The following is a 27599-nucleotide window of genomic DNA, read 5'->3' as shown; positions in this document are numbered from 1 at the left end:
GGCTGTATTTAATGCTCTCTTGAGGGATCAGGGAGGTGGAAGGGATGATGTGATTAAATTCTGGCCAACCAATTAGCAGCCAAGTCTGGTCTGGGAGCACCACATCAGATCAGATAGTGGGGTCAGGCCATGACCAGAAGTAGATTCCTGTGTTTAATTAAAGGACCGCCAACAATGGGGAGCATGTTCAGGGCCAGCAAATTTAATTGGCAGATTGTCATTTTTGAGGCACAGCAGCACTGGTTCCAGAGGATTAAAGAGGAGAGGATCTATGGGCAGAATATCTGTCATCATTCTGGTGGCTATTATGCCAGCTGTGTCTTGTGCCAGTCCCGGATAACATAGGATGAAATATCATTGCTCATTCAGGGCAGCCTTGCACTAGATCAGAGTGACCATCCCCCTCCTCGCATGGCAGTGGCTGCTAAGAGCATTGGAGGATTTGACAGTTCGATGATGACTCCTCCAGGCGGCAACTGAATATCGGAATGTTCTCATTCCGCAGGATGGGGAGAAGATCTTCCCACCATACTAAGCAAGCCTGGGTGGAGGTGGCAGAGGAGGTCAGCAGCTTTGAGGTTGCCCAAGGCTGCAGTGCCACAAGAAACTGAACAACCTTTTCCATTCTGCAGGGGTGAGTGGCAAACCTTGTCCTGATGTGGGCTCTCAGCTTTGGGAGGGTATGCGTGTGATAGGCACGGGATGTGGAGAAGGGGTTCATGATTGGGCAGTGACCAGAACGCATAAACAAGGAGCTTTGTAGTGGCAGAGGGAGGAGTGCGTTTGTCTCATTGGAAGGATGGGAGAGATTCACCTTGTGTCACGGCCAGAGCGTGTTTCTGAAAGTGGCAGTCTCTTATTCAACCTCCTCTGAAGAATAGAGAGTAGATAATCTTTATCTCTTCTCCAATAGGTCAGTCATCAGCCCCAGCAGCCACCATTCCCAAAGGACTGGCATTGAAATCTGATGAAGAGGAAGGAGATCTCTGGCGGGTCTGGGTAAGATGCTCTTTCAGAGAGTTGGTACAGACTCATTGGGCTGAGAGGTCTTCTTCTGCACTGTAGGGATTCTGTGGGTTCTATGGTTCTAGGATGCCATGGCAATGACTAGGCTCCTGCCACTGTGCAGGAGTTCCTCACCATATTGGGACCAACATTACCTCAAGTGGTCAGAGGGCACCAGCCAAGGCCATCCCAGGCAAGGGGGAATTGAGGTCACCGGGTTGGCTCTGGCACAGCTGGCAGTGAAGATGGGGCACCTTGTACAGCACACATGAAATAATTAAGAAATCACAACAGACCCACATGGGACATCATAGGTTTTCATTTTCTTTGGCTCTGTTAGAGGTTGTGTTGATTATCTTTATTAAATGATTGTGACGTGTTGTTGTGGATGAATATTGGTCTAAAGGGTTTTTAGCTCAAGACTGCATGATCATGTGCGTGCTAACAGCCATCCTCACTGCAGTCATCACCAATATGAGATTCTAGCCCTGGTGGTAATCACTTGGAATATTCAAACAATGTCACAGATTGGAAGACTATGTCAGGCAATGATCTTGTTACTTAAAGTGCACCATATTATGGGAAGCAGCTGTGTTTTTCTGGCGCCCACCCCCGACTGATCCTCTTGTGCAGCAGTGATGGGTTTGGCTTCTCTTTTTTTGTGTTCAGGATCCATTTCCGATTCATCATCTCAGGAATGCCAGATCTTCCTCGGCCAGGGCTTTGCATCATTGCAGCAGCAAGCTGTGAGGCATGCAGCATACCACAACAAGGTGGCTCAAGAAGATGGCTCACCAGCATCTTCACAGGAGCAATTAGGGAAAGACAATAAATGCTGGCCTAGCCAGCAATGCCCACATTCTGAGGAAGAAAACAATTGTAAAATTTCAAGGAGGCCCAAGCTTGTGCATATTGCAGTGTGTCACCAGCTCAGTCCATGCTTCAGAAATTTCATTTGGATGGCTCTGGTGAGTGTGGCTTTCATTATAACAATGCCGACCCTTTGTTTGTGAATTCTTCACCAGGATCATGAGCAGTCTCTTTAGTGAACAGCTTTTATCACCAAGTAGCCAATAAAGGAATAGTGAGTGGCAGCAACAAAATTAAAAACCTGTTACAAAAGACCTTATTACAATTTAGTACAGTTCAAAGAACCCTTAATAAAATTATCTGAAAAAGGCTCAGTTTTCTCACAAAGTATTTTATCTGTGGGCTGTGGAACTGACCATGCCACAATTGAATGTCACCCACATTTTCTCTTAATATATTTACAAAAACTTCTACTATTTGCTTTGATATAACTTGCACGTTTTAAAAAATTCCCTTCTTGTCTTAATACATTATTTGTATCCTTTGTTGCTTTTATTAGCTCTGCCAGTCCATGTGGGTGGCATGGTGGCACAGTGGTCAGCACTGATGCTTCACAGCGCCAGGGACCCGGGTTCAATTCTCGGCTTGAGTCACTGTCTGTGCGGAGTCTGCACATTCTCCCTGTGTCTGCATGGGTTTCCTCCGGATGCTCAGGTTTCCTCCCACAGTCTGAAAGACATGCTGGTTAGGTATATTGGCCGTGCTAAATTTTCCCCCAGTGTACCCGAGCAGGCGCCAGAGTGTTGCGACTAGGGGATTTTCACAGTGGCTTCATTGCCGTGTTAATAGTTAACACAAATAAATAACACAAATAAATATTATATAATATGGCTGAAAAAACTACAGCTTCATACTATGACTGGAAATACAATATGCTCAGTGACTTGGGGTTATGGGTTCGCATGGCATTTAAGACTAGATAAAGGAAACGAGCAAAATTTTAATCTTTAATCACAGGAAGTATTAAATATAAAAGTCAAGAGGCAATACTGAACTGTATAAAACATTAAGACCTCAAAGTTCTGTGCACAGCATTAGATTACAAGAAGGATATGAGGACGAAATCAATTGATTCCTCCCACTTTTTGGCGCGAGGTTAGTGATTTATGATTTGCCTCTGCCCAGTTGCATTGAAGTAGAAAGCACGCGTCAGTGTGTTGCCTGCTCACTTATTTGATTTCAGCCGAGCACGGCTCGCACTGCTGGCTTGCTGAATGCTAAACAAATACGCAACAGCATTTGCAGCGAGCACATGTTTCAGCTGGCCTAGTACACTCATTACAAGGAAGCTGCTGCTGACTGCCTGAACTGTAATTAGCAGAAAATAGAAGCTGAACAAATAGAGTCCCAGGGAAGTGAAAGGGCTCCAAGGTTCATGGGTGCTCTGGAGGAGGCCGTGGCCATAAGGAGAGAGAGGCCATGTTCCCATGGGGCCAAGAGGCCCTCCAGGAACAACCTAAAGGGGATGGAAGCAGATGGCAAGGAGGTCAACTCCTGGGACTGGATTTTCTCGGGTGTTTTGATCCCTTTGACTAAAATGTCAGGCAGGAGGCCACCCACAACCCTGACAGCAGCCCTGTTGCAATGTAACGCTGAGAAGCACTAATTGCTTTAAGGTGAAACTTCCGACCCTATTTTAGCAAGAAGTTACACCTTAGAATTCTGTCGGACAACCGCATGGCTGGTAGCTCTTCAGTCCTGGCACCGGCTTCCAGAACAGCGGCACGGTAGCACAGTGGTTAGCACTGCTGCTTCACAGCTCCAGGGGCCTGGGTTCGATTCCCGGCTTGGGTCACTGTCTGTGTGAAGTTTGCACATTCTTCCTGTGTCTGCGTGGGTTTCCTCCGGGTGCTCCGGTTTCCTCCCACAGTCTAAAGATGTGCGGGTTAGGTTGATTGGCCATGCTAAAATTGCCCCTTAGTGTCCTGAGATGCGTAGGTTAGAGGGATTAGCAGGTAAATCTGTAGGGATAAGGGGGTAGGGCCTGGGTGGGATTGTGGTTGGTGCAGACTTGATGGGCCAGATGGCCTCTTTCTGCACTGTAGGGTTTCTATGATTCTATGAGAACAGTAGCCATGACTAGGATCATAGGCAGTCCCCAATTCTGAGGAGCCCAGGTAAATCCAGGGGTGTGGGTCTCGGTGAGCAGTGAAGCCAAAAGGAGTAGGGGCCAAGAGGCCAGAGGGTGGGAGGGCTGAAAGAGGAGATGATCTTGGCACAGTGGTGGCTTTGATTGGTCCAGGGCCCCACAAAGGAGGATTCTCTTCCCCTTCCCTGACACCAGCCCACTCAGCCAAAAGCTATCAGGATTGCCTCGTGGCTTGGGTCTTCCCTTATTGTGGGTAAAATATCAATGGAAGGAGATGACGCCCTTTGGTTATTTTAGGGTGTCAAACGGCCCAAGGGCCCCCACCATCCTATAAACTGTTAGACAGGTCAGGAGCAGATGGGCAGGTGGGCAGGAAGGCCACCCCACACATCTTCAAAAAGCATGGAGTGGTCGGAGGGGGTCAGCGCAAAACCCAGCACATAGAGTCAGACCCAGAGGATCTGACAGCAGTGCTAGAAGCAGTTTAACAACCTCACATGGGTGGTTAAATTGAATGAATGCATCTTCACATGTGATCTCATACACACCACCAACCTCTCACACTGTTAGATACACTGGTGATGGTGATAAGGATGAACACTGAGATACACTACATAATGGTGATAAGGATGAACACTGAGATATTTGGTGTATTCACAGTCCTGCCATATAGCCTGTTTTCACTTCAAGAAGCATGGTGGATTCGACACGGGCCATTGAGCAGAGCGGAGCCTGGGCGCTGTTTGTTATTGATATCATTTAACAATGTTACACAGGACACACAGGTGGTAGCCCACATCACTGCTATCCCTGAGGAATTGATACAAGTCTGTGTAAGCTAACAAATCTTTTCCTCTTAAACTCCTCCACCACTAGAGGAGTTAGACTCACAGTTTTATAGTTACTTCTCCTTTATTTGAACAGGGGTGCAACATCTGCAAAGTTTCCATCCTCTGGCATCTCTCCCATATCCAAGGAGAAGTGAAACATTGTGGTTGAAGACTACTATTCCCACCCTTACATTCCTTTCCAGTATGGAAGTGGTGGCCAGCTCCATGTGGATCTGCTTGTGCTGCAGCATCTGATCACTTTTGCCTCATCTTCCATTGCAACTCAGGCAGAAGCCACCCTGCATCTCAGTGCTGCTGCGTAAAGTCAGACTCAGGTCACGCAATCTAATCTTGTGGTCTCAGTGCTCAAAGGGCAGTCCAGCAATCTGTGTTCTAGCAAGTTACTAGGATTGCTGAGACACTGCCCCAGAGCGACTGGGAGTGGCTCCACGGAACACAAACTGCTGTCCTCTCTCAGGATCTAGGCTTTCACACCTGCCACTCGCCAATGCCAGTCAACCCAAGCTCTTGTCACCATGCTGAGGTGATGCTGTCCAAAGCAGGGCCCTCAAGCCAGGTCATGCAAGGCCATCTGCAACCTCCCCCAGTGGAAGTCTGCAACCTTCCACTAGCCATGATGCAGCCACTGGGGTATGGAGCACTAGGCCAGGCAAAGGCAAGATATAAGGTGGAGATACCAGCGTTGGACTGGAGTGGGCATCAGGTTAAAGTCCAACAGGTTTATTTGGAATCACGAGCTTTCAGAGCGCTGCTCCTTCATCAGGTGAATGGAGTCCACTCATCTAATAAAGGAGCAGTGCTCCGAAAGCTCGTGATTCCAAAGGCAAGATAAGCACTAAGGGAATGCATAAATGAAGAGTTAATGAATAGTTCAACTGTGTTTAAATGATCAGTTGTTAGATGAAGATGTTATGGCGAGGTTTTAGTTTGTGGACATTATGATAGAACGTCACAGATGGACGGGAAGGTGGGGAATGGTGGAGTGGGAATGGGTGTAACAGAATGAAATGGAAATGTGGGCTCTTACCGATAGCTAAGACAGAGCAAAAGTGTCCCAGATGCCTCCTCCTTGTCTCTTCCTTTTTCTCTCTTTTTCCTCTTCCTTCCAAGATGACCTCTGTATACTTGGTGGCAATTGCCATAGTCTCATAATCGCATATTGTTGTGGAGGATACAGCAGACCACTGTGAAATTGGAGACATGCTCTAGAGGCTATTGTAGGGCAGCCCAACACACACACACACACCTCAATTTTGTGGCTTTAAGTTTTAAACAATCCAAGTATGTAATGATATGGTATTCTGTTATGCACAAATACGTCTACAAAGAACAGTTTGAAAACTTGGGTCTTTCTTAATTAAAACAAGAAAGGTTATGAGGCAATGTGATGAAAGTGTTTAGAATTATGAAAGGATGAGGGAAAAGGTAGATAAAAGCACACTGCCTCCATTGGGTGAGGGGGGCTGGGGGGGTTGGTGGTGAGTGGGTGTATAAGAAATGGTAATAGATGATAGCAATTAACACAAAAAAGACATTTGCAGATATGGTGGACAGTTTGTTGAAACTCATCAACACAGCATGAAATAGTAATAAAGAAAGTAAATAAAATCTTACCAGGGAACAGAACAAAGGCTCCAGAAGGTAGTGGTGATCAGTACAAACCTGTTTGCCACTCCACATAATCCGACCCCATCAGTGATCAGATAACTAACTCCATGGTCACCAATTGTAGCTTAAACCCCACAACCAGTTACTGTGGAGAGGAATACTGTGGGCTGTGGAACTGACCATGCCACAGTTGAATTTCACCCACATTTTCTCTTAATGTATTTATGAAAACTTCTACTCTTTGCTTTGATGTGCCTTGTACGTTTTTTAAAATTCCCTTCTTGCATATCTTAATACTTTATTTGTATCCTTTGTTGCTTTTATTAGCTCTGCAGTCCATTAGATTAACACTTTTCTCTGTAGTAATGAGTCCTTTATACTGACGGCATGGGGGCACAGTGGTTAGCATAGCTGCCTCACAGCACCAAGGACTCAGGTTCGATTCTGGATTTGGGTGACCGTCTGTATGGAGTTTCTCCATGTCTGCATGGGTTTCTTCCGGATGCTCCAGTTTCCCCCCATAGTCCAGAAATGTGCAGGTTAGGTGGATTGCCCATGCTAAATTGCCCCTTAGTGTCCCAAGATGTGCAGGTTAGGTGGTTTAGCCATATTAAATTGCCCCTTAGTATCTAAAAATGTGTAGATTAGGATTAGGATTTACCGTGGATTAGCCACAGTAAATGCACAGTGTTACGCACAGGAGGTGTTCCTGGATAAGATGCTCTTTCGGAGAGCTGGTGCAGACTCAATGGGCTGAGTGGCCCCCTTCTGTACTGTAGGGATTCTATGAATATTGCCTCTTACCTCATTCGTTGACTGTAGTTCCTTAAGTACATTTGTCAAACCTTTGCCATTTAAAGCTGTACTCTGATTTTTTTATGATACCAAACAGTTTTCCACTGTTTTCCTATTGGTTTGCCATTAATACTTCAGTCTAGTTACTGTGGTCAGTTCATCATTTTGAAGATTGCTTTACTTGAATTTGAGACCCGAGTTCACAATTTCATACTTCTCCTTCACAAATCTTGTAAAAATTCAATTGGATATGGTTACTATTTGTGAGATGTTCCCTTACAATCTGATTATGAATTAATTGTGGTATAATGTTCATAAGTCTAGTATGGTCTCTTTCCTTGTTAGTTTTAAAACATTTTGGTCAACGTTAGCACTACCTGTCCACAGGAAGGGGGCTTATGATCTTCTCTTTGGCACTCATGATGGACCCTGCAATGAGGATGCAAATATTCATAGAATATCCTTCTTTATTAGTTGCATGATTGCACACCACTAATCTCACCTGATTTTAGAAATGCTAGCAATGTTTCTGCTCTGATTGATCGATTGTAGGATTGCTTAGGTCTGTGTCTATAACCTGTTGCTTTTGCTGTTTAGCAAGCAAGTAATCATAGAAATCATAGAAACCCTACAGTGCAGAAACAGGCCATTCGGCCCATCGAGTCTGCACCGACCACAATCCCACCCAGGCCCTACCCCCATATCCCTACACATTTACCCGCTAATCTCTCTAACCTACACATCTCAGGACACTAAGGGGCAATTTTAGCATGGCCAATCAACCTAACCCGCACATCTTTGGACTGTGGGAGGAAACCGGAGCACCCGGCGGAAACCCACGCAGACACAAGGAGAATGTGCAAACTCCACACAGACAGTGACCCAAACCAGGAATCGAACCCAGGTCCCTGGAGCTGTGAAGCAGCAGTGCTAACCACTGTGCCACCGTGCCAAGTAACATTGTAGCCCTCTGTCCCATTCTAAGGTGTGCCTGGTGCAGTTCCAGGTGTTCTCAGATGGGTTCTTCTGTCTTGTACTTTAGGTGTGGGACTTGGTTCTTAAACAGACTGTAGACTTACTCTGGTATCTCCTTAACACTTGCTAATTGGTACTAAATCTTAATAGATTGGAGTAGGCACGTTGCTCCTAGGCATGATTCTAACCTCTCTCTCTCGCCTAACACATGACTGACTGATGTCAGTGGTACATCATCATCAATGTCATACATCAGCATATCCCTAGTGTTAACCCTTTATACTACACATCCTCCCAGGTATGCTATCCTACTTTTTAATAACATAAAACTTTGTCTTCAACTATTTACATTGCATTTCTGTAACTCCCTTTTTTACAACTACAGATTCTATTCAACTGAAACTCCTATTCTTGCCCTCCCCAAGTCACGGCCCTGAGGAATTCAATTTCCCTATGTATTCTCGAAAAGACATCTTGGAGACAAGAGGGCTTTCTTCTGCATCTGTTAGGACATCGTCATCTGTACAATAGGACACTTCCATAGCATTGCTGGCTGCATCTCCACATCATGCATTGCCAGGGAGCAGAGTGTAGGTTTCAGGATGACTGAACCACAAGGACAACAAAGACTTTTCAACAAAAGATTAATCTAAAAGAGAAGCCCAAAGACAATCGACCTTTAGACTCTTTGGGACTAGAAAGAAGAACTCTGGACACTCTGAGGAACTTGGTGCTCCCTCAAAAGGCTTTGGAAATAAGCTTCAGAAGATGAATTATCTTGATTTCAAGGGAACACTGTATCATCTACTGCCATATCAAAAACTGAAAAGGCATTGAAGATCTAAGATTTCAATTAACTTAGATAAAGAAGGAAAATATGACCAACCTCCTGTAAGACTATCAGAAAGAAAAGATGATTTCCCAATGTTACTTTGGGAAGACAACTGCTTTCTGTAGGCAGTGTTAAAAGAAGCACACTACTCTGTACGAGGTTGTTCTACTAAGGGCAATGGGATTAATGTGACCAAGACAGCCTCATCTCCTATAGTGAGACAAATGTGTTGTAGACATGATTGCTGTACAGGATTCTGCAACTTCTGTGCTGACCTCCAGATCTAAAGAGAAGAAGACGCCCAGCTGAGACTGAAGCATGTGTGCCAATTGACTTTCACCCTGGGAAGGTCTCTCTATATGGAGCAAGATATTTTTTATGGAAGACTCTTTGTGGACAATGGCGATAAAGTAGGCAATACATTGGTAGATTCAGTGAAACTAAGATCTGAATGCCACTAAAAACACAACTGATTATTTTCTAAAAAGACAACAGAGACTTCATAAGGTGCATCCATCGACATTCTCTAGGTCATCAACCTCCGAGAGCCCACTCAGTATTGCAAGGGATTCTTCCTCATCAATCTCTTGGGAGAACCAATTCATGGAGGTGTTCATGGAGATAGTCACCATCTGCTGCAGTGCCATCTGTGTCTGCCATCTCGGCTTTGCTTTGTGAAGAACTAAGAGATTCATAACTTCCATGTCTACCAGAGGTCTAGTGGATGGTGTAGTGGATCCAGTGGATCTGCTTTCTCCTTCCACCAACATTTTTTAAACTGCTTTCAAAGGTTTAATCATTCTGTGATTCCTTCAAAACTACCAACGCGTTTTTTACATTGCTATCTCCACGATTGCCACCATGTTCTGAACTGGGTACATCTGTCTTGGACTCTAGGCATGAGACTTTGTTCTTAGGCAGGCTGTAAACGTACAAAGTAGGTATGTTGCTCTTAGGCATGATTCCAATCTCTCTCTTGAGAATCTAACACATGACTGGTACACCATCATATATTAACATATCCCATCAGTTGATCTTTTACACTACGCTGGGAACAGCCTTTTACACTCACCAGTAAGTTAGGATTAGTTTCTAAGCATGATGACTATGGAGGAATGAGGCATGTGTGGACTATGGAGTTACAAACTGTGGTGGTATATAGTTGTGTTGCTGCTGCTGATGGTCCATAGCACTCTATGGATGCACAAGTTTTAGCTGTCCTTCATCTGTCCAAATAAGAATGGTAGCCACATTCTCATTGTGCCATCCTTGTGAAGACTCATTTTCACAGTGATTACTCCTGCCAGTGCTTTCATAGATGGATATACTTGGAAAGGTTAAGTTCATGAGGATGAGATCAAACAGGTTATTCTGTCACCACCTGAATATATACCCAGTCTCACAACTGGCCTGCTCAATCAGTGGTGGTGCTCCTAAGTCTCTCAGTGGCCATTGGTATGGATCCAGTGTGCATTCTCTCTCCTTGCCTCTCTCACTGTTGCCTGTAGATGGTGTTTAACATGGTAAACTATAGAAGAGTATAGAAATAGCCAGTTGTTGGTTGGTAAGCAGTAAATGGGAGATTTCCATGGCTTTATTTGAATTAAACCCAAGCATCGCATTGGAATCATTATTGAGAACTCCCGGGATCATGGCCACCCAACTGTATGTTAGATCAGCCCCAGCTGATATGGACAGTATATACTGAGGAATGGTGAAGGGGGAATCTTGGACATTAGCTGAAAGGTAGGATATCGAGCTGTTGTTTGACCAATCTGGATCAGTGTTCCAATCTTGGGAACAATTCCCTAGATATTGATGAGGAAGACTGACTGGCTGGCATTGCTCACATCTTATTCTGATATTTTACCTGGGTAATCTTTCTTACATTTCTGATATATTGCTCTGTAGCAATTGTGTGGATCACAAGGTCACATCAAAAATATTTTTAAAATTGGGACTGCTATTAAGTGAATGGAGGATTGGTTAGGGGTTGCAAGTTGCCTACCTTGAAGAATATTACTGAACCACTTGGGCTTTTACAACAATCTGATAACTTCCATGGTAATTTTTCAGATGTTTACCAGATTTACTGAATACAATTTTATCATTCACTATGGAATTTGAACTTGCCACCGCTGAGTTGTTAATCCAATATTATAACCTTGATGTGTGACCAACTGCCTCCTAATTCTGATTCAACGATGATCCTGAAAATGTTCCGTGTGGGGCTAACATCAGTATTTCCAGGATTACTCATGCACAGTAAGCATGCCTGGGCCGGGCTTTTGCTCGGAGAAGAGGGTGAGAAAGGAGGTGGGCTGGCACAGACTGGTCAGCGCCCCAAGATGCCTTTGAGCCCCCACCTTTTCAACTACCTGGCTTCAGCTGCAGCTATATGCAGCCTTACAGAGGGGCTCCCCTCCAAAATGGTGGCCTGGCCATTTTTAAATTTTAAATTTACTGGAGTTGCCGATTGGAAACCTCAAAATGGAGCCACACTCTCTCGTCCTTAACTGCAATGGCAGGTGGCAGCTTCTTTCATACTGGATGGTCCTACATCTTTGAGATCCCATCTGCTGTTCTTACTTGGACACTAATTGGCCACTAGTAGGGCAATTCATGGAAACATAGAATCCCACAGTGCAGAATGAGGCCATTTGGGCCATCAAGTCTGCACCAACTCACCAGCAGAGCATCTTTCCCTATCCTTGTAACCCCACGCATTTACCCTGCTAATCCTCCCTAACCTACACATCTTGGGGCACTAAGGGGCAATTTAGCATGGCCAATCCATCTAACCTGCACACCTTTGGACTGTGGGAGGAAACCGGAGCACCCGGTGGAAACCCACGCAGACACGGCAGAATGTGCAAACTTCACACAGCTGGAATCGAATCCAGTTCCTTGGCGCTGTGAGGCAGCAGTGCTAACCACTGTGTCACTGTGCTGCCCCAAATCAGGCTAAATCACTGCCAGTGCCTGCTCCCAGAACAGTGTGGGGTAGAAACCCAGATTCGAGACCAATGTCAGGATCCTGATCTAAAACACAAATCCTGCACCCAATCATGCATTAGACAATCAAGGTTATTTTCTAAAGTAATAACACTGAGTAAAAAACTGTGTCATAGACCATCAAATGGAAAAGTACTGCATGAAGTCTTTTTTTTTACAGAACATGACATTACTTATGATTGTGTTAAATTAAATGAATGCATCGTTGTTTCTTAAGTATAATGAATTGTATTGAAAACATGTGACTATTTTGTTATAGTAAGCTGATCTGAGCTACCTCCAATTTGCATCTCATGCTGATTAAGATGTTTTCCAGATTTGGGCAGCTCTGGCGTGGCTCTTTAGCCAGTCTGAAGTTGTAACGCTTGCTGTTTCCAACAGAATGCCTCATGTTTGAAATGGCCACTGTGCCAGAGCAGTTTGACACAAAAAAAGCTTGACCAGATGATCTCACAATGCAATCAAATCGCCATTTCTACACAAATGGACTTTTCTAATTCTGCAAACTTATGATTTGTGTCAACGATATTGAAAGCCACGATAGTATTTTTTGAGGTTTTTACATGGGTTGTTTTCTGGAATTCATAAAATGTTCTGAGTGACTGAAGTTAAACAAATTCACCAAAATGCATCATTAACGAAAAAGCACCTGGGCAATTCTTATGTATGAAAGAAAATTAAAAGTATGATAAATTAACTGATAGAAGAATATATAAAACATTCAGTAGCATTGGATTCATATCATTTTGGCATTATTATTGTGTTTCAGGTTGGATTTTGCACTTCAATAAAAACATGGAACCTTGTGAAAACTGGGCCAATGCAGCTCTGACCAATTGGTTAACCCATATTGGGAGCCATCATATTGCTGATATGTTGAGAAGTGAAGGTAATATTATAAATTATCATAATGAATTAGTAAACCCTATTATTTTACCATGTTTTCACACTCCAAAATGTACAATGTATCACACAAAATGATAATCTCAGAACTAGAAACATTTTCCTCATCCCTGTACTGCTATAGTTAGCATATTGGGAGAATCTCTATCAATAAGTGCACCGTCTAGTAATGCAGACTTGAACATTTCCAGGTTCAATCCACAATCTGCTCCATTAATCCAGCACTGTCTAGACAGTAGTCAAAGTGTCTGTTCCAGACTTTGCCCCCTACTTAACATCAAAGATCAGCAATAAAATACCTGTCACCTAACATTGCAGGGTTGTTACTGTAGGAACATAGTATACCAAAGATTTACTTAAGGTTTAAAATTTTACTGCCTCAAACAAATGCCTCCAAACTAATTATCATCTAGCTGATGTGAGCCTCTTGTGCCTTTCTTCAGGATCTTTTACTCTATTACATATCTGAAGTGCTTATCCAATGGTTTCAGCTTGAGATGTGGAAGGTTGCTGTGACCAAGTTAAGGGCTCCCAAGGTGCTTGAGGTTAACAACCTCTTGGAACCCAAGCCTAAATGGCTAATATGGGCCTCCTCCCTCATCTCTTGGCATTTGCCAGTGATAGGGGTCATATGGGGAAATCCTCCAGTAAGACCCTCCCTGTGGTTTATGATGGGGAGGGAGGCTCATTTTTGGATTTTCCATGGCTTTGGTACAATGTGGCCCTCACCTCAATGAAACTACCTACCCCCTTGCTGGGGCATACAAGACTGGCCCTGGTGCCCCAAGACACCATTTTCCTTATTTTGAGGGTGCACTTGCATCAATTGCAGGATCTGTTAGCAGGGGAGACATTGGTGAATGGGGTGACAATGTTGCAGTCCTGCTGTAACTGAAAGAGGATAATATGTTCCACTTCCTTCGCTAATCCTCTTTTATGGTTACAGCTCATCTACAGGAAAGTAAACTGCCATCCTCAATGTGGCTGACAGTCCCAAATTATTTTGTCTCCCACCATGGCCTAGGGAGATAGTGGAGTCAAACACCTGCATGGTCAATACATTGAGCAATTGCTGGTACATGGCAAACATTTTTTCTTTGACTGTGCCATTCTTCAAATGAGTCAGGATCCAAATTTGGCTTCCAGCAAACTATTTCCTGAACTGTCCTTTTCACTTGTGTTTGATCCTGCACTGAGTATATCAATCTGCGCAGATTCTTCTAATGATACAATCTAGGTGCCAGTCTATGCTGGTGTTTCAGAAGGTGTGAGTGTGTAATAGTGGATCTTCGGAGTTTTCTCCTTCCTCTCTGACTGCCTCAGGTCTGACAAGGGGTCATCCAGACTTGAAATATCAGCTCTGTTCTCTCTCCATAGATGCTGTCAGACCTGCTGAGATTTTCCAGCATTTTTTGTTTTTGTGTTGGCATGGTTAAGCCCTTTCTGACACTCCAAATGGACCCTGTTGACACTACTTGCTCGGCCATCTCTTTCTATACCTGCTGACTTCTTTTTTTTGTTTATATCCAATACAATCCAATCAAAGTCCAATTCAAAGTCTCAGCAAGTGAGACATTCCCGATCCAAGCTGACAAAACAAGCTCACCCCTTCCTGTCTTCGGCTTGATCTACATGATCCAAGCTGATTGGAGCAGGCATTGCACCTTCTCCAAAACTTGATCTCATTTGCATCTTAGCCAAAAAGCCTAGATGCCACTTTAAAAAATTGCTTCAAATGAAGCCTCAGTGTAGCCTCATGACTTCAACCAAGCGCAGGATGCCAAAACTACACTTGATCTTAGCCAAGAGGGAGAAGCCTGCTGACTCCTTTGAATTGGAGCATGCCTGCCATCTGAAGGAAACAGGAATACTTTCCTGCCCATGAATGCATAATATCAGAAGTTAAGGTCACCTCTCGGGTGGATGTGAAAGATTCCATAGCACTATTTTGAAGAAGAACAGGAAAGTTGTGCCAGTGTCCTGCCCAATAGATATCCCTCAAATAACATCACAAAAATCAGATTATCCAGTTTTCAGCATATTGCTGTCTTGGGGAGTTTGCCATATGCAAATTAGCTGTTGTAATTCCTACAGTACAACAGTGACAGTATTTAAAAGATATTTTCTTGGTAGTAAAGTAATTTGGGATGCATTGTATTTATTAAAGGCACATTTCAAATGCAAGTCCTTCCTTTTCTTTTCCTATATTTTTTCTTATTTTACAAATGTTTTTGTTTGTCTCATTCTCTTAAAGTTAACAGAAAATGTACTGGTGAGCAGGTGATGCCTGTGGAACTATACCCAGCATAGGGTTAGCCCTTTTAGGATAGAAGGGAGTGAATTGCATAGATGGAAAGATTATCTGGTTCAGGTGATTTACTGTGAGGATAGCACACATTGAGCTCATTGTATGACATTGCAGCAGCTATGACTGGTATCTCTTTCTTACCAAATGCAAACAGCAAGATATTCTGATTTGTCTGTGTGGAGCCATGGAATTCAATATTCACATGAACTTTATTGCTCACTCCTGAAGGATGAAGTACTTGGAGGCCAATCGGAGATAAGGATCTTCCATCTTTGTATAGTCTTTCTAGATAGCAGTAAATATGACACGGACATTATTATTTTTCATGCAAGTATTAAAGTATCTTAAAAGTGCCCCAAAACTTTTAAAGTTATTTGATATTTATTTTAAATAGATAAATCCTCCACCTATTATAAAAGCAGCATATACAAAAGAGAATGGTGGAATATCCAACTATTCCTCCAACAAGAAAAAATACTTGCATAACCCAATTACTCAAGGCTTTCACCTAATTCAGGTTTGCTAAACTTGTATCTTCCTGACTCTGCTCCCAATATTCACATTTGTATCCTTCTCTTTAATAAAACTCATGGAGGGGAAATTTTCCCATCCTGCCCACCACGGGAATCATAGTGGGTAGGGGATGGACCATGCAAAAGTCCATTGACCTCGGGTGGGATTTTCCGGTTTTGAGGCGAGTGCAGACGGAAAATCCCACCCATGTTTTTTTAAAAGTTTATTTATTAGTCACAAGCAGGCTTACATTAACACTGCAATGAAGTTACTGTGAAATTCCCCTAATTGCCACACCCCGGTGCCTGTCCGGGTACACTGAGGGAGAATTTAGCATGGCCAATGCACCTAACCAGCACATCTTTCAGACTGTGGGAGGAAACCGGAGCACCCGGAGGAAACCCATGCAGACACAGGGAGAACATGCAGACTCCGCACAGACAGTGACCCAAGCCGGGAATTGAACCTGAGTCCCTGGTGCTATGAGGCAGCAGTGCTAACCACTGTGCCACCATGTTGCTGCCTCAACTAATTTCATTACTATCACCAGCTCTGCCAAATTCACACCATCCAGTACATCTACGCCCATCAACGAACTCACCTGTAATCATATGACAATCACCTAATACATTCACCTGGGTCACCATCACTCAGTTGACTCTCAGAAGTCGCCAAGACCACTCCAGCTTCATTAGTAGCTGTGAAGCTTGGAAACTCGCATATATTACAATTCTCCCACAGTTACTTACTATATTGTATTCGTTAATTTCCCTTCTTTACTTCTGCTTTTTCATTCAACCAAGAAACAACGATGATTATCTGTGGCAGAGAAAGATAAGAGATAGGAGCAGGAGTGGACTACTTGACCCCATTAACCTATTCCACCATTCAATAAGATCATGGCTGATCTGATTGTGGCTTTAACTTCACGTCCCTACATATTCCCCCCATAATCCTTGACTCCCTTGTTAATCAAACACTTTCCTATCCGAGCTTTGAATATATCCCAAGCTTCACTCTTCCCTCTGGAATTCTAGAATTCCAAAGACTAACAACTCTTGAGTGAAGAAATTTCTCTTTATCTTAGTCTTAAATGGGATACCCCTTATTTTTAAATTCTATCCCTTGGTTCTAGAGGACCCACAAGGACAAACATCCTTTCAGTATCCACCCTATCAAGCCCTCTCAGAATCATATATGTTTCAATTGAATTACTTCACATTCTTCTAAAATTCCAATGTGCATAGACCAGTATACTTGATTTTTCCTCATTGGGTAACCCATTCATCCCAGTAATCAGCCTAATGAATGCTTTTTGAACTGCTTCCAACACAGGTATATCCTCCTTAAGTAAAGAGACAAAACTTTGCACAATACTCCAGGTGTGGTCTCACCGATACTATGTACAGAAGGCAAGACCTCCCAAGGGTATATCCTCATCTTGCTGCCACTGCCACTTCCATAGCAATGAAGTCCTTGTGGCACAGTGAGTTGCTACCCAGCTTCTGAGACAGGAGATCCAGGTTCGAGTCCCACCCCAGGAATTCGATTTATTATTGGGGCGGCACGGTAGCACAGTGGTTAGCACTGCTGCTTCACAGCTCCAGGGACCTGGGTTCGATTCCCGGCTTGGGTCACTGTGTGGAGTTTGCACATTCTCCTCGTGTCTGCGTGGGTTTCCTCCGGGTGCTCCGGTTTCCTCCCACAGTCCAAAGATGTGCAGGTTAGGTTGATTGGCCATTCTAAATTGCCCTTAGTGTCCTGAGATGTGTAGGTTAGCGGGATTAGTGGGTAACTATGTAGGGATATGGGGCTAGGGCCTGGGTGGGATTGTGGTCGGTGCAGACTCGATGGGCCAAGTGGCCTCTTTCTGTACTGTAGGGTTTCTATGATTCTATGATCTATGAAGACAATTTACAATTGTTCCCCTTTAACAATGCTTAAAGTATCTCTAAAGAGGGCATTAGAAATATAGATGTACTGCCATCTCATCTGCTCTGGTACCACTTCATGTTGCTTCGTTCTTTTAAGGATTATGATATAATTTGTGCAGTGTCCAAATATGTGAAGGAAGAAAGAAAGAGAAAAAACTTGCAATTATATCGTGCCTTTCACAACCTCAGGTGCTTGAAATCCAGTGAAGTACTTCTGAAGCATCGGGCAGATTTCTCCATTTTTGAGTCTACGGGCGGTGGGCGGTGGCTCCGGTGGCATATTTCCTGCTGGTCAGAATGGCAGGATCCTGCTCCAGACTGTGTTTGGAATATTCATGAATTATACACAGGCAAGTTCCCCTCTGAATCACCCAATGGGCTGGCTGCTGATTCGCTCAGTCGACGTCAGCTGATGAGTTTGCAGGTCTGGTGCTATAAGTAAATGCCAGTCCAGCACACTCATATCGCTCTCTCCAGCCCATCTGTCTTCACTAGACCATGCAAGACATCTGGAATCCAGAGGCAAAAGGCTAGCAGCCACAAGAAGAAGTCTATTTCTCAATTCAACCTCCCTCCCTCTGAGCCCATCACCTGGGAGACACCTATGTCCCACTTGGACCTCTACCCACCACATCTGGAGTCTTCATCCATCCCCTTCCAGTAAACAATGTAAACCTTTGTCCCCGTTGTTTATGAGCTTTTCATTCAGCCTTGTCAGAATCCAACTTCCCTCCCCTCAGTCTTCCCCCTGCCTCCCGTTGTTGATCATCCTCATCCACCTCTAGCAGCTTTGCCTGCCATTGTGCCCTCTCGCTCTTCCACCCCACATCTGTGCATAGCCCTCCATCCATACTGCCCCCTAATCTTCATCAGAAACCACCCTTTCACACCACATCCCACCGGTCGACCTTCAGGCTGTTGGAGTGAAGGGTTCATGAATCCTACAACACAGTACTGTCCATTAAAACAAGCGGGGCACAAACTGGTCTGCCCTAGCACAGTGATGTTCAGCACAACAGGAGCAGCACAATGCTGTGGCAGATAGACTATGTATGTTGCACTCATCTTGAAGTCTCGAACAAACTGAAGTCCACTTTGTGCACATCACTCATTTTCAAACGGGTTTGATGCCGACGTGATTTCCTGCTGGCGTGATGCAAAATTGGAAGACCAGACAAGGTTTTGGTGATCACGCAGTTTTAATGAGCATACATGAAATGTAATGAATGCAAGTGGCATTTACTTCAGCAGATAGTGGGGGAATGCCATTAACCTGACATTGGGAGAATTGCAGACTGTTTTTACGCTGGTGGCTTTCCAATTTTACAGCTCCGGCTGGATTCTCCACTCCCATCCACCATGGATGGGATGGGAGAATTCTGCCCATTTCCACTGTTGTAATGTAGGCATAAGTTATGTCAGGAATACTATGAATTAAGTAAGATAGTCTATGTGTTTGTAACTTTTTTGCTTACTTTGTTTTTTCCTAGATGAGAGTCCTTTCTTTTTCCAAGGTATGTATTTCCATTTCTATTTCCCTTTCTTCATTATACATTATACATATCAACCAAACGGAAACAAGCAACAACACAATCCTAGGACTTTGCTAATATGACCATAGAATTCCTACAGTGCAGAAGGAGGCCATTCGGCCCAGTGAGTCTGCACCAACCCTTCAAAAGAGCACCTTACCCAGGCCCAACCTTCCCCCATTATCCCCATAACCCCAAGCATTTACCATGGCCAAAGCTGCTCTGCCATTTAATAGGATCATGGCTAATCTGATTATAACTCCACGTTCCCACCTATCCCCAATAACCTTTCACCCCTTTGCTTATCAAGATATCTATCTATGGCTGACTTAAAAAATATTCAAAGACTCTGCAGCTACCGTCTTTTTGAGGAGAGTTCCAAAGACTCTCACCTTCTCTAAGAAAAAATTATCCTCATTTCTGATTTAAATGGGCGACGCCTTATTTTTAAACAGTGACCCCAAGTTCTAGATTCTCCCACAAGAGGAAACATCCTCTCCACATCCACCCTGTCAAGATCCCTCAGGATCTTGTATGTTTCAATCAGGTTGCCTCTTATCCTTCTAAATTCCAATGGATACAAGCCTAGCCTGTCCTGTCGAATCTTTCCTCACAAGGCAACATGCTCTTTCTGGGTATTAGACTAGGAAACCTTCTCTAAACTGCTTTGGATGCATTTTCATCCTTCCTTTAATAAGGAGGTCAATACTCCAAATGTGGTCTCACTGGCGCTCTATATAACTGAAGCATAACTTCCCTCCTTTAGTATTCAAATCTTCTTGCAATAAATAATAACATTCTATTAGTTTTCCTGATTATTCGCTGTACCTTCATGCTAACCTTTTGTGACTCATACACCCAGATTCCTCTGCATCTCAGAGCTCTGCTGTCCCTCGCCATTTAGATAATATGCTTCTTTTCTATTCTTCCTACCAAAATGGACAATTTCACATTATATTATTATACGCCATTTGCCAGATCTTTGCCCATTCATTTAACTTATCTATATCCCTTTTAGGCTCCTTATGTCCACTTCACAACTTACTTTCTTATCTATCTTTGTGACATCAGCAAATTTAACAACAAGACAGTTGGTCCCTTCATCAAAATTATTTATATAAGTTCTAAAATGTTGAGGCCCCAGCACTGATCCCTGTGGCACATTATATCTTGCCAAACAGAAAAATGTCCCATTTATACCTACTCTCTGTTCCCTGTTAGCTAGCCAAACTTCTATCCATGCCAATATGTTACCCCCTCCACCATGAGCTTCTATTTTCCACAATAATCTTTGATGTGGCACTTTATCAATTGCTTATCTAGAAATCTAAGTAGAGTACATCCCCTGGTTCCCATTTATCTGCAATACATCTGTATAGCGCTTAAGAAACAATACTTTTCACTGTATGCTAATACATGTGACAATACCAAATCAAATCAAATCAAATCATTTTGCTGCTTCAAAGAACTCAAATACATTGGTTAAACATGATTTCCGTTTCACAAAACCATGATTTTTTTCTAAGTGCCCTACTGTAATGTCTTTAATAATAGCTTTGAATGTCTCTTTCCTACCCACCGACGCCCCCACTCCCCCACCCCAACAGTGTGAAGCTAACTGGTTTGTAGTTTCCTGCTTTCTGTCTCCCTCCCTTTTTGAATGAAAAAGTTACATTTGCTATATATTTTACAACATATTTTACAATATAATGTAATATATTTCCAAAGCATTGTGAGAAGAATTGATAAATACAAGTAAAAGCTTACATGAAAGTAAACATAATTCTTTTTTCGTTTCATTAATGTCATATAACACAAAATGTTTGAAAGAAAACTTATCAAAGTGTATTTCTCTCATACAGAAGATGTCACCTCAGAACTGCTATCTGCTCAGAGGGATTGCAATCAAATAGGTGAGACTGGTACACTTAGAACACCTATGTATTGATAACACCATGATTACTAATGCCAATAATTTATTCTGAGGCAGGAATTACCACAGAGCAATGATGGCTTGTACTAATTGGTGTATTATTCACTGCTTAATAGTAGATCTATTTGAAAAGTTGATAAGCTGTTAAGTAATTATGAATCAAGAACAAGGCAGTAATTTAAATGAGGGAGTTTAAATGGCATAAACTGAGAATACAAAATGTGTTCAGGAAAAGAATTATGTGATATACTGGGGAGTACGAGACTTAAAGTATTACACTTACAGAAACCTTACTACACAGAACTTGTATCGCGCAGTACTAATTGATCTTCAGTGGCGCCGCTCAGAGAGAGCTAAGGCCAAGTGCAATATTCACACCCAGTTGGGTAAAACAATGGGGTAATTAGACCAAGGCAGTTGAGGAGAAAATGTTTAGAAAGGGGGCATATTGGCGAAGAGCGGCAACAATGGGAAATGAGAAAAAGAGTGGGGAATAAAGTTTATTTATTAGTTTCACAAGTAGGCTTACATTAACACTGCAATGAAGTTACTGTGAAAATCCCCGAGTCGCCACACTCCGGCGCCTGTTTGGGTACACAGTGGGAGAATTTAGCATGGCCAATGCACCTAACCAGTACATCTTTTGGACTGCGGGAGGAAACCAGAGCACCCAGAGGAAACCCGCGCAGACATGAGAGGAACGTGCAGACTCCACACAGACAATGGCCCAAGCCAGGAATTGAACCCAGGTCCTTGGCATCGAGAGGCAGCAGTGCTAACCACTGTGCCACACCAGAGGGAGAAAGGGTGGAAATTGGGGGAGGAGGCAACAAAAAAAAGGGATAGAGATGGAGGAGAGGGCAGAGAGGGAGAAGAGTAGGTCAAAAGGAAGAGGGTGGAGATGCTATGGGGACAGGCCAAAATCTATTCAACGGTCTGGAATCCAAAGCCCAAATTCTACTCAATGAGGCCAAAACGGGACGAAGGGGTGTGGTGATTGTCCCTTTAAGGGCAACACAGCTGAGATGGGGTCACATGGCCTGTGTGACCAATCGGGACACAGGGCAGAATTTTACCGGCACGTCCGCCCGAGGTTCGTACGATCCCGCCTGAAGCCAATGGAAAATGCCGTTCTTTGATCCTCGCCCACCCCTAGAATCGGGGCGGGCATGCCGGTAAAATTCCGGCCATAGTGCGGAATCACCCCATGGTGCGGGAGACTCCTAAACAAAGAGATAAATTGGGAGCTAGCTACAGTCATGAGGCTGTTGTACAATTCTGAATGATAAATACCTTTTGCATTCATTAATGAAGTCTGTGAAAGTATATCTTTGCAAGGGGTATGAGGATTGAAGTACGAGGAGATTGGTCTGGCATTGGGGTTGAACTATGATGAAACTGAGAGCAATGTTGCCAAGCTTGAACTGTGAGGGGAGTCGCAAAGCGAGTGTCACTCTCCAAATTGGAGGAGTAAAGATTTCCCTAATCGAGGCTCAAGATGACAAAAACCTCTATTTGAATGTATTCCACCAATTGCTATCTTGCACGATTATTGCTCTATTTCTACAAGATATGAGTGCCCAATTTTAACAAACTTTTACTGTCCCAATTTTGATTTTAACCAACGAAACTGGTCCAAATTTTGGGAGGATCCACATTGTACTGCTACTCATTCTGTCTCGCTTTTTCATCTCCTGCTCTTTGTTTACTGTTCCTGTTCTGCTCAAACGCAGAGATCAATAGCGAGTAATATGACATTGTAAATGAAAGGGCACAAGGAGATGTGTCAACACTGAATGTTCTGCCACAGTACCATGCACAGAGGTAATAGATATTGTATGGAGTGTTGTGATGCAACTACCATTTTCAATGTATTTTACGTATAGTGACTGAAAAATGACTACAGAGTCATCACAGGAAAATCAAAGACACTGGGCGTGATCTTACTGGCCGTTCTTGCTGCAGCGGAAGCGTGGCATGGTCGGAGAATTTGGCAGCCAGTCAAATCTCCGTTCACTGCAGCGGGATGGGAAAATCCCACCGTTGCGAATTGTGGTAAGATTCTGGCCTTTAATCGAGTGTTTGATCAGGTAAAGTTTCCATAGTCCCAGGTGACCTTAGGCTGCTCTCCCCTTTGAGGGGGAGAGCTGACTGGTGGTGATTTAACCCGAGGATCCTCAGGCAAGGGGCAAGATTGAGAAGATGTGGCCTTCATGAATAACCTCAGCCAGTACGATAGTGTTTGATCACAGGCTATGAATTGCTACCAAAATCAGGGGTGTTGCCACTGATGGACAGAGGAGCAACAACATGGAGACTCTCTCAAAGAGTTAGTCTGCACCCCCAGCACTGCTGGAAGTAAAAGTAAGATAAACACAGTCTGTGGTACAAAAGCAAAATACTGCAGATGCTGGAAATCTGAAATAAAAACAGAAAATGCTGGAAATTATCAGCAGCTCAGCATCTATGGAGAGAGATGACCCTCTATCAGAACAATCTCTGGTGGGACTGCCTGAGTGCTGTACAGATTGAGGTAGGTTACATAATATAATTGTGAATTATTACATTTTTTAAACTCTGCATACATAATTACTTATCTGTCTTCAGTGTCCCTAGCTACTGACTCCATCTGTCTCCCCTGGCAACTGCCCAAGTCTGAACCAGTCCATTCACAATCTTGGCGTCGGGTTTGCACCTGGGGTGAGCTTTTTCCTATGTATACATGCCATCACTATGACCAACTATTTCCAGATCTGACACATCACTCAACTCTACCCCTTTAACAGCTCATCTGCTGCAGAAGTTCTCATCCACACCTTTGTTACTTCTAAACTTAACTATCTCCAGACATTCCTGATTGGTTCCCACATTCTAATTCTGTAAACTTGAGGTCATCCAAACCTCAAGTGTCTATGTCCTAACTTGCACCAAGTCCCTTTTACCTTTCACCACTATGCTCGCTACATTGACTACCAGTTAAATTTCCATTCTTGTTTTCAATTCCCTCTTCAGCCTCCCCACTTTCCTATCTCTGAACATTCCCCAGCCCTACAGGTTTCTGAGATCATAGAATCATAGAGGTTTACAGCATGGAAACAGGCCCTTCGGCCCAACTTGTCCATGCCGCCCTTTTTTTTAAAACTCCAAAACTAATCCCAATTGCCCACATTTGGCCCATATCCCTCTATACCCATCGTACCCATGTAACTATCTAAATGCTTTTTAAAAGATAAAATTGTACCTGCCTCTACTACTACCTCTGGCAGCTTGTTCCAGACACTCACCACCCTCTGTGTGAAAAAATTGCCCCTCTGGACACTTTTGTATCTCCCCCCTCTCACCTTAAACCTATGCCTTCTAGTTTTAGACTCCCCTACCATTGGGAAAAGATATTGACTATCTATCTTGTCTATGCCCCTCATTATTTTATAGACCTCTGTAAGGTCACCCCTCAGCCTCCTACGCTCCAGACAAAAAAGTCCCAGTCTATCCAGCCTCTCCTTATAACTCAATCCATCAAGTCCCGGTAGCATCCTAGTAAATCTTTTCTGCACTCTTTCTAGTTTAATAATATCCTTTCTATGACAGGGTGACCAGAATTGCACACAGTATTCCAAGTATGGCCTTACCAGTGTCTTGTACAACTTCAACAACACGTCCCAACTCCTGTATTCAATGTTCTGACCGATGAAACCAAGCATGCTAAATGCCTTCTTCACCACTCTGTCCACCTGTGACTCCACTTTCAAGGAGCTATGAACATGCACCCCCAGATCTCTTTGTTCTGTAACTCTCCCCAACACCCTACCATTAACTGAGTAAGTCCTGCCCTGGTTCAATCTACCAAAATGCATCACCTCGCATTTGTCTAAATTAAACTTCATCTGCCATGCGTCAGCCCACTGGCCCAATTGATCAAGATCCCGCTGCAATTGGAGATACCTTCCTCACTGTCCACCATGCCACCAATCTTGGTGTCATCTGCAAACTTACTAACCATGCCCCGTATATTCTCATCCAAATCATTAATATAAATGACAAATAACAGTGGGCCCAGCACTGATCCCTGAGGCACACCGCTAGTCACAGGCCTCCAGTTTGAAAAACAACTCTCTACAACCACCCTCTGGCTTCTGTCAAGAAGCCAATTTTGTATCCATTTAGATACCTCACCCTGGATCCTGTGAGATTTAACTTTATGCAACAACCTACCATGCGGTACCTTGTCAAAGGCCTTGCTAAAGTCCATGTAGACAACATCAACTGCACTGCCCTCATCTACCTTTTTGGTTACCCCTTCAAAAAACTCAATCAAATTTGTGAGACATGATTTTCCACTCACAAAGCCATGCTGACTGTCCATAATCAGTCCTTGCATCTCTAAATGCCTGTAGATCCTGTCTCTCAAAATACCTTCCAACAATTTACCCACCACAAATGTGAGGCTAACTGGCCTGTAGTTCCCAGGCTTTTCCCTGCAGCCCTTTTTAAACAAAGGCACAACATTTGCCACTCTCCAATCTTCAGGAACCTCACCTGTGACTATCGATGATTCAAATATCTCTGCTAGGGGTCCCGCAATTTCCTCCCTAGTCTCCCACAATGTCCTGTGATACACTTCATCAGGTCCTGCAGATTTATCTACCTTGATGCGCTTTAAGACTTCCAGCACCTCCTTCTCTGTAATATGTACACTCCTCAAGACATCAATATTTAATTCCCCAAGTTCCCTAACATCCATGTTTTCTCAACAGTAAATACTGATGAGAAATATTAATTTAGGATCTCACCCATCTCTTATGGATCCGCATATAGATTACCTTGTTGATCCTTAAGAGGCCCTACTCTCTCCCTTGTTACTCTTTTGCCCTTTATGTATTTGTAGAAGCTATCTGCACTCCTCTAATTCTGGCCTCTTGATTATCACCAGTTGAATCACTCCACCATAGGTGGCTGTGGTTTCAGCTGACTAGACCTAAGCTCTGGAATACCCACCTTAAGCTTCCTCGCTACATTTCTTTCTTCCTTTAAAATGCTTCTTAAAACCTCTTTGACCAAGCTTTGCGTAATATGTCCTAATATCACCCTGCAGGACTTGGTGTCAAATGCTGTTTTATGCAATTTTATTAAGTACAAAGGTACAATATAATTGTATGTTGTTGTTGCTGCTGTTGTCCACGATAACTTCATTGAAAGAGCTGCAGATATCCTGGAAATGAGTCGAAAGTGTGCCCACGCCATATTTCCCGGGTTTCTGTGGCTCTCGGCCAAAGTTATGTAGATAATCAGGAGAACCCCGAGAAGTTCACTTCCTTGGTTTTCCAGTGCCATCCCTGGCTAACTGCAAAATGTTTTGGTTCTTCTCACAAAATCACAGAATTGTTACAGCACAGAAGGAGGTCATGCAGCCCATTGTGTCTGCACTGGCTCTCTGAATAAGCAGTTCATTTTGTTCCATTCTCCCGCCTTCTCTCTACACATTCCTCCTTTTCAGAAATTCCCTTTTGAATGCTTTGATTAAACTGCCTCCACCACACTCTCAGGCAGTGCATCCCAGACTTAGACCACTCACTATGTGAAAAGGTTTACTCCATGCCCCCAGGATGCTTTATTAACTGTGCTCTCAACCTGTCTTGCCACCATCAATGACTTTTGCACAGAGGGACACCCCAGGTTCCTCTGCTCCTGCATTCCTTTTAGAATGGTGCCCTTTATTGTATATTCTCTCTCCATGTTCTTCGTACCAAAATGCATCATCTCACATTTATCCACATTGAGATTCATCTGTCCCCTGTCTGCCCACTCCACCAACTTTGAAGTTCTGTCCTAAAATGCTAAAAGACCGTTATTGTGTACTGAATACAAATCATTCCTGCATTATCACCCCTATTGACTTACTTTAATAAAGCACATTTTATAAAATAGTTAATGATCTAGTTTATGTGAATATATAGGAATATGTCTACTGCACCTCAAGGGTGCCTAATTCCATTTGCTAGTAAGTCCATGGGTGGGATTCTCCCAAAAAGTTCTAAGTGCCGAATTCACGTAAAAACTGGAGTAAAACGCCCACATTTTGTGCATCATAGAGTGTCCTAGCATGAATCACGCTAAAAATATGGGGGTGTGGCCTATTCCCGACGGAAAGGCCAGCAGCAGGTCACAGTGCATGCGCAGTAATCCCACACTGCCAGCCTCCCAATTGCTGGCCAGTCCTGCGACCCCACATCGCTGGTCGTGCGACCTCACGCCCTGATCGCTGGCCTTCCGGATGTGTCCAGGCCAGCCCTGAACTACCCCGCCCCGGCCCACCTCGATCCTCTGCCTACAATCCCAAATGCAGATTGGCAGCGGGACCCCACACTACCACCAATTGCCGTCTTGATGGCCTTGCCCCTTGGCACTGCCCGATGCCTGTTGGGCAGTGCCAAGGTGC

At 43.7% G+C, this 27599-nt stretch overlaps 1 protein-coding gene across 1 annotated transcript in view; it reads left to right on the top strand.

The window, feature by feature from the left end:
• Positions 1 to 27599, top strand: part of amotl1 (angiomotin like 1) — a 133877-nt gene that overhangs the window by 1165 nt on the left and 105113 nt on the right. The window contains exons 2-4 of the mRNA XM_078221791.1: positions 12810 to 12929; positions 19189 to 19212; positions 21093 to 21143. Of these exons, the coding sequence (XP_078077917.1) occupies positions 12836 to 12929; positions 19189 to 19212; positions 21093 to 21143 (169 nt within the window). The 5' untranslated portion in view covers positions 12810 to 12835. The remainder of the gene's footprint in view (positions 1 to 12809; positions 12930 to 19188; positions 19213 to 21092; positions 21144 to 27599) is intronic.

This window comes from Mustelus asterias, chromosome 10, assembly GCF_964213995.1.
Source record: "Mustelus asterias chromosome 10, sMusAst1.hap1.1, whole genome shotgun sequence".
Taxonomy (NCBI): Eukaryota; Metazoa; Chordata; class Chondrichthyes; order Carcharhiniformes; family Triakidae; genus Mustelus; species Mustelus asterias.
This window is presented reverse-complemented; position numbering and strand designations above follow the sequence as displayed.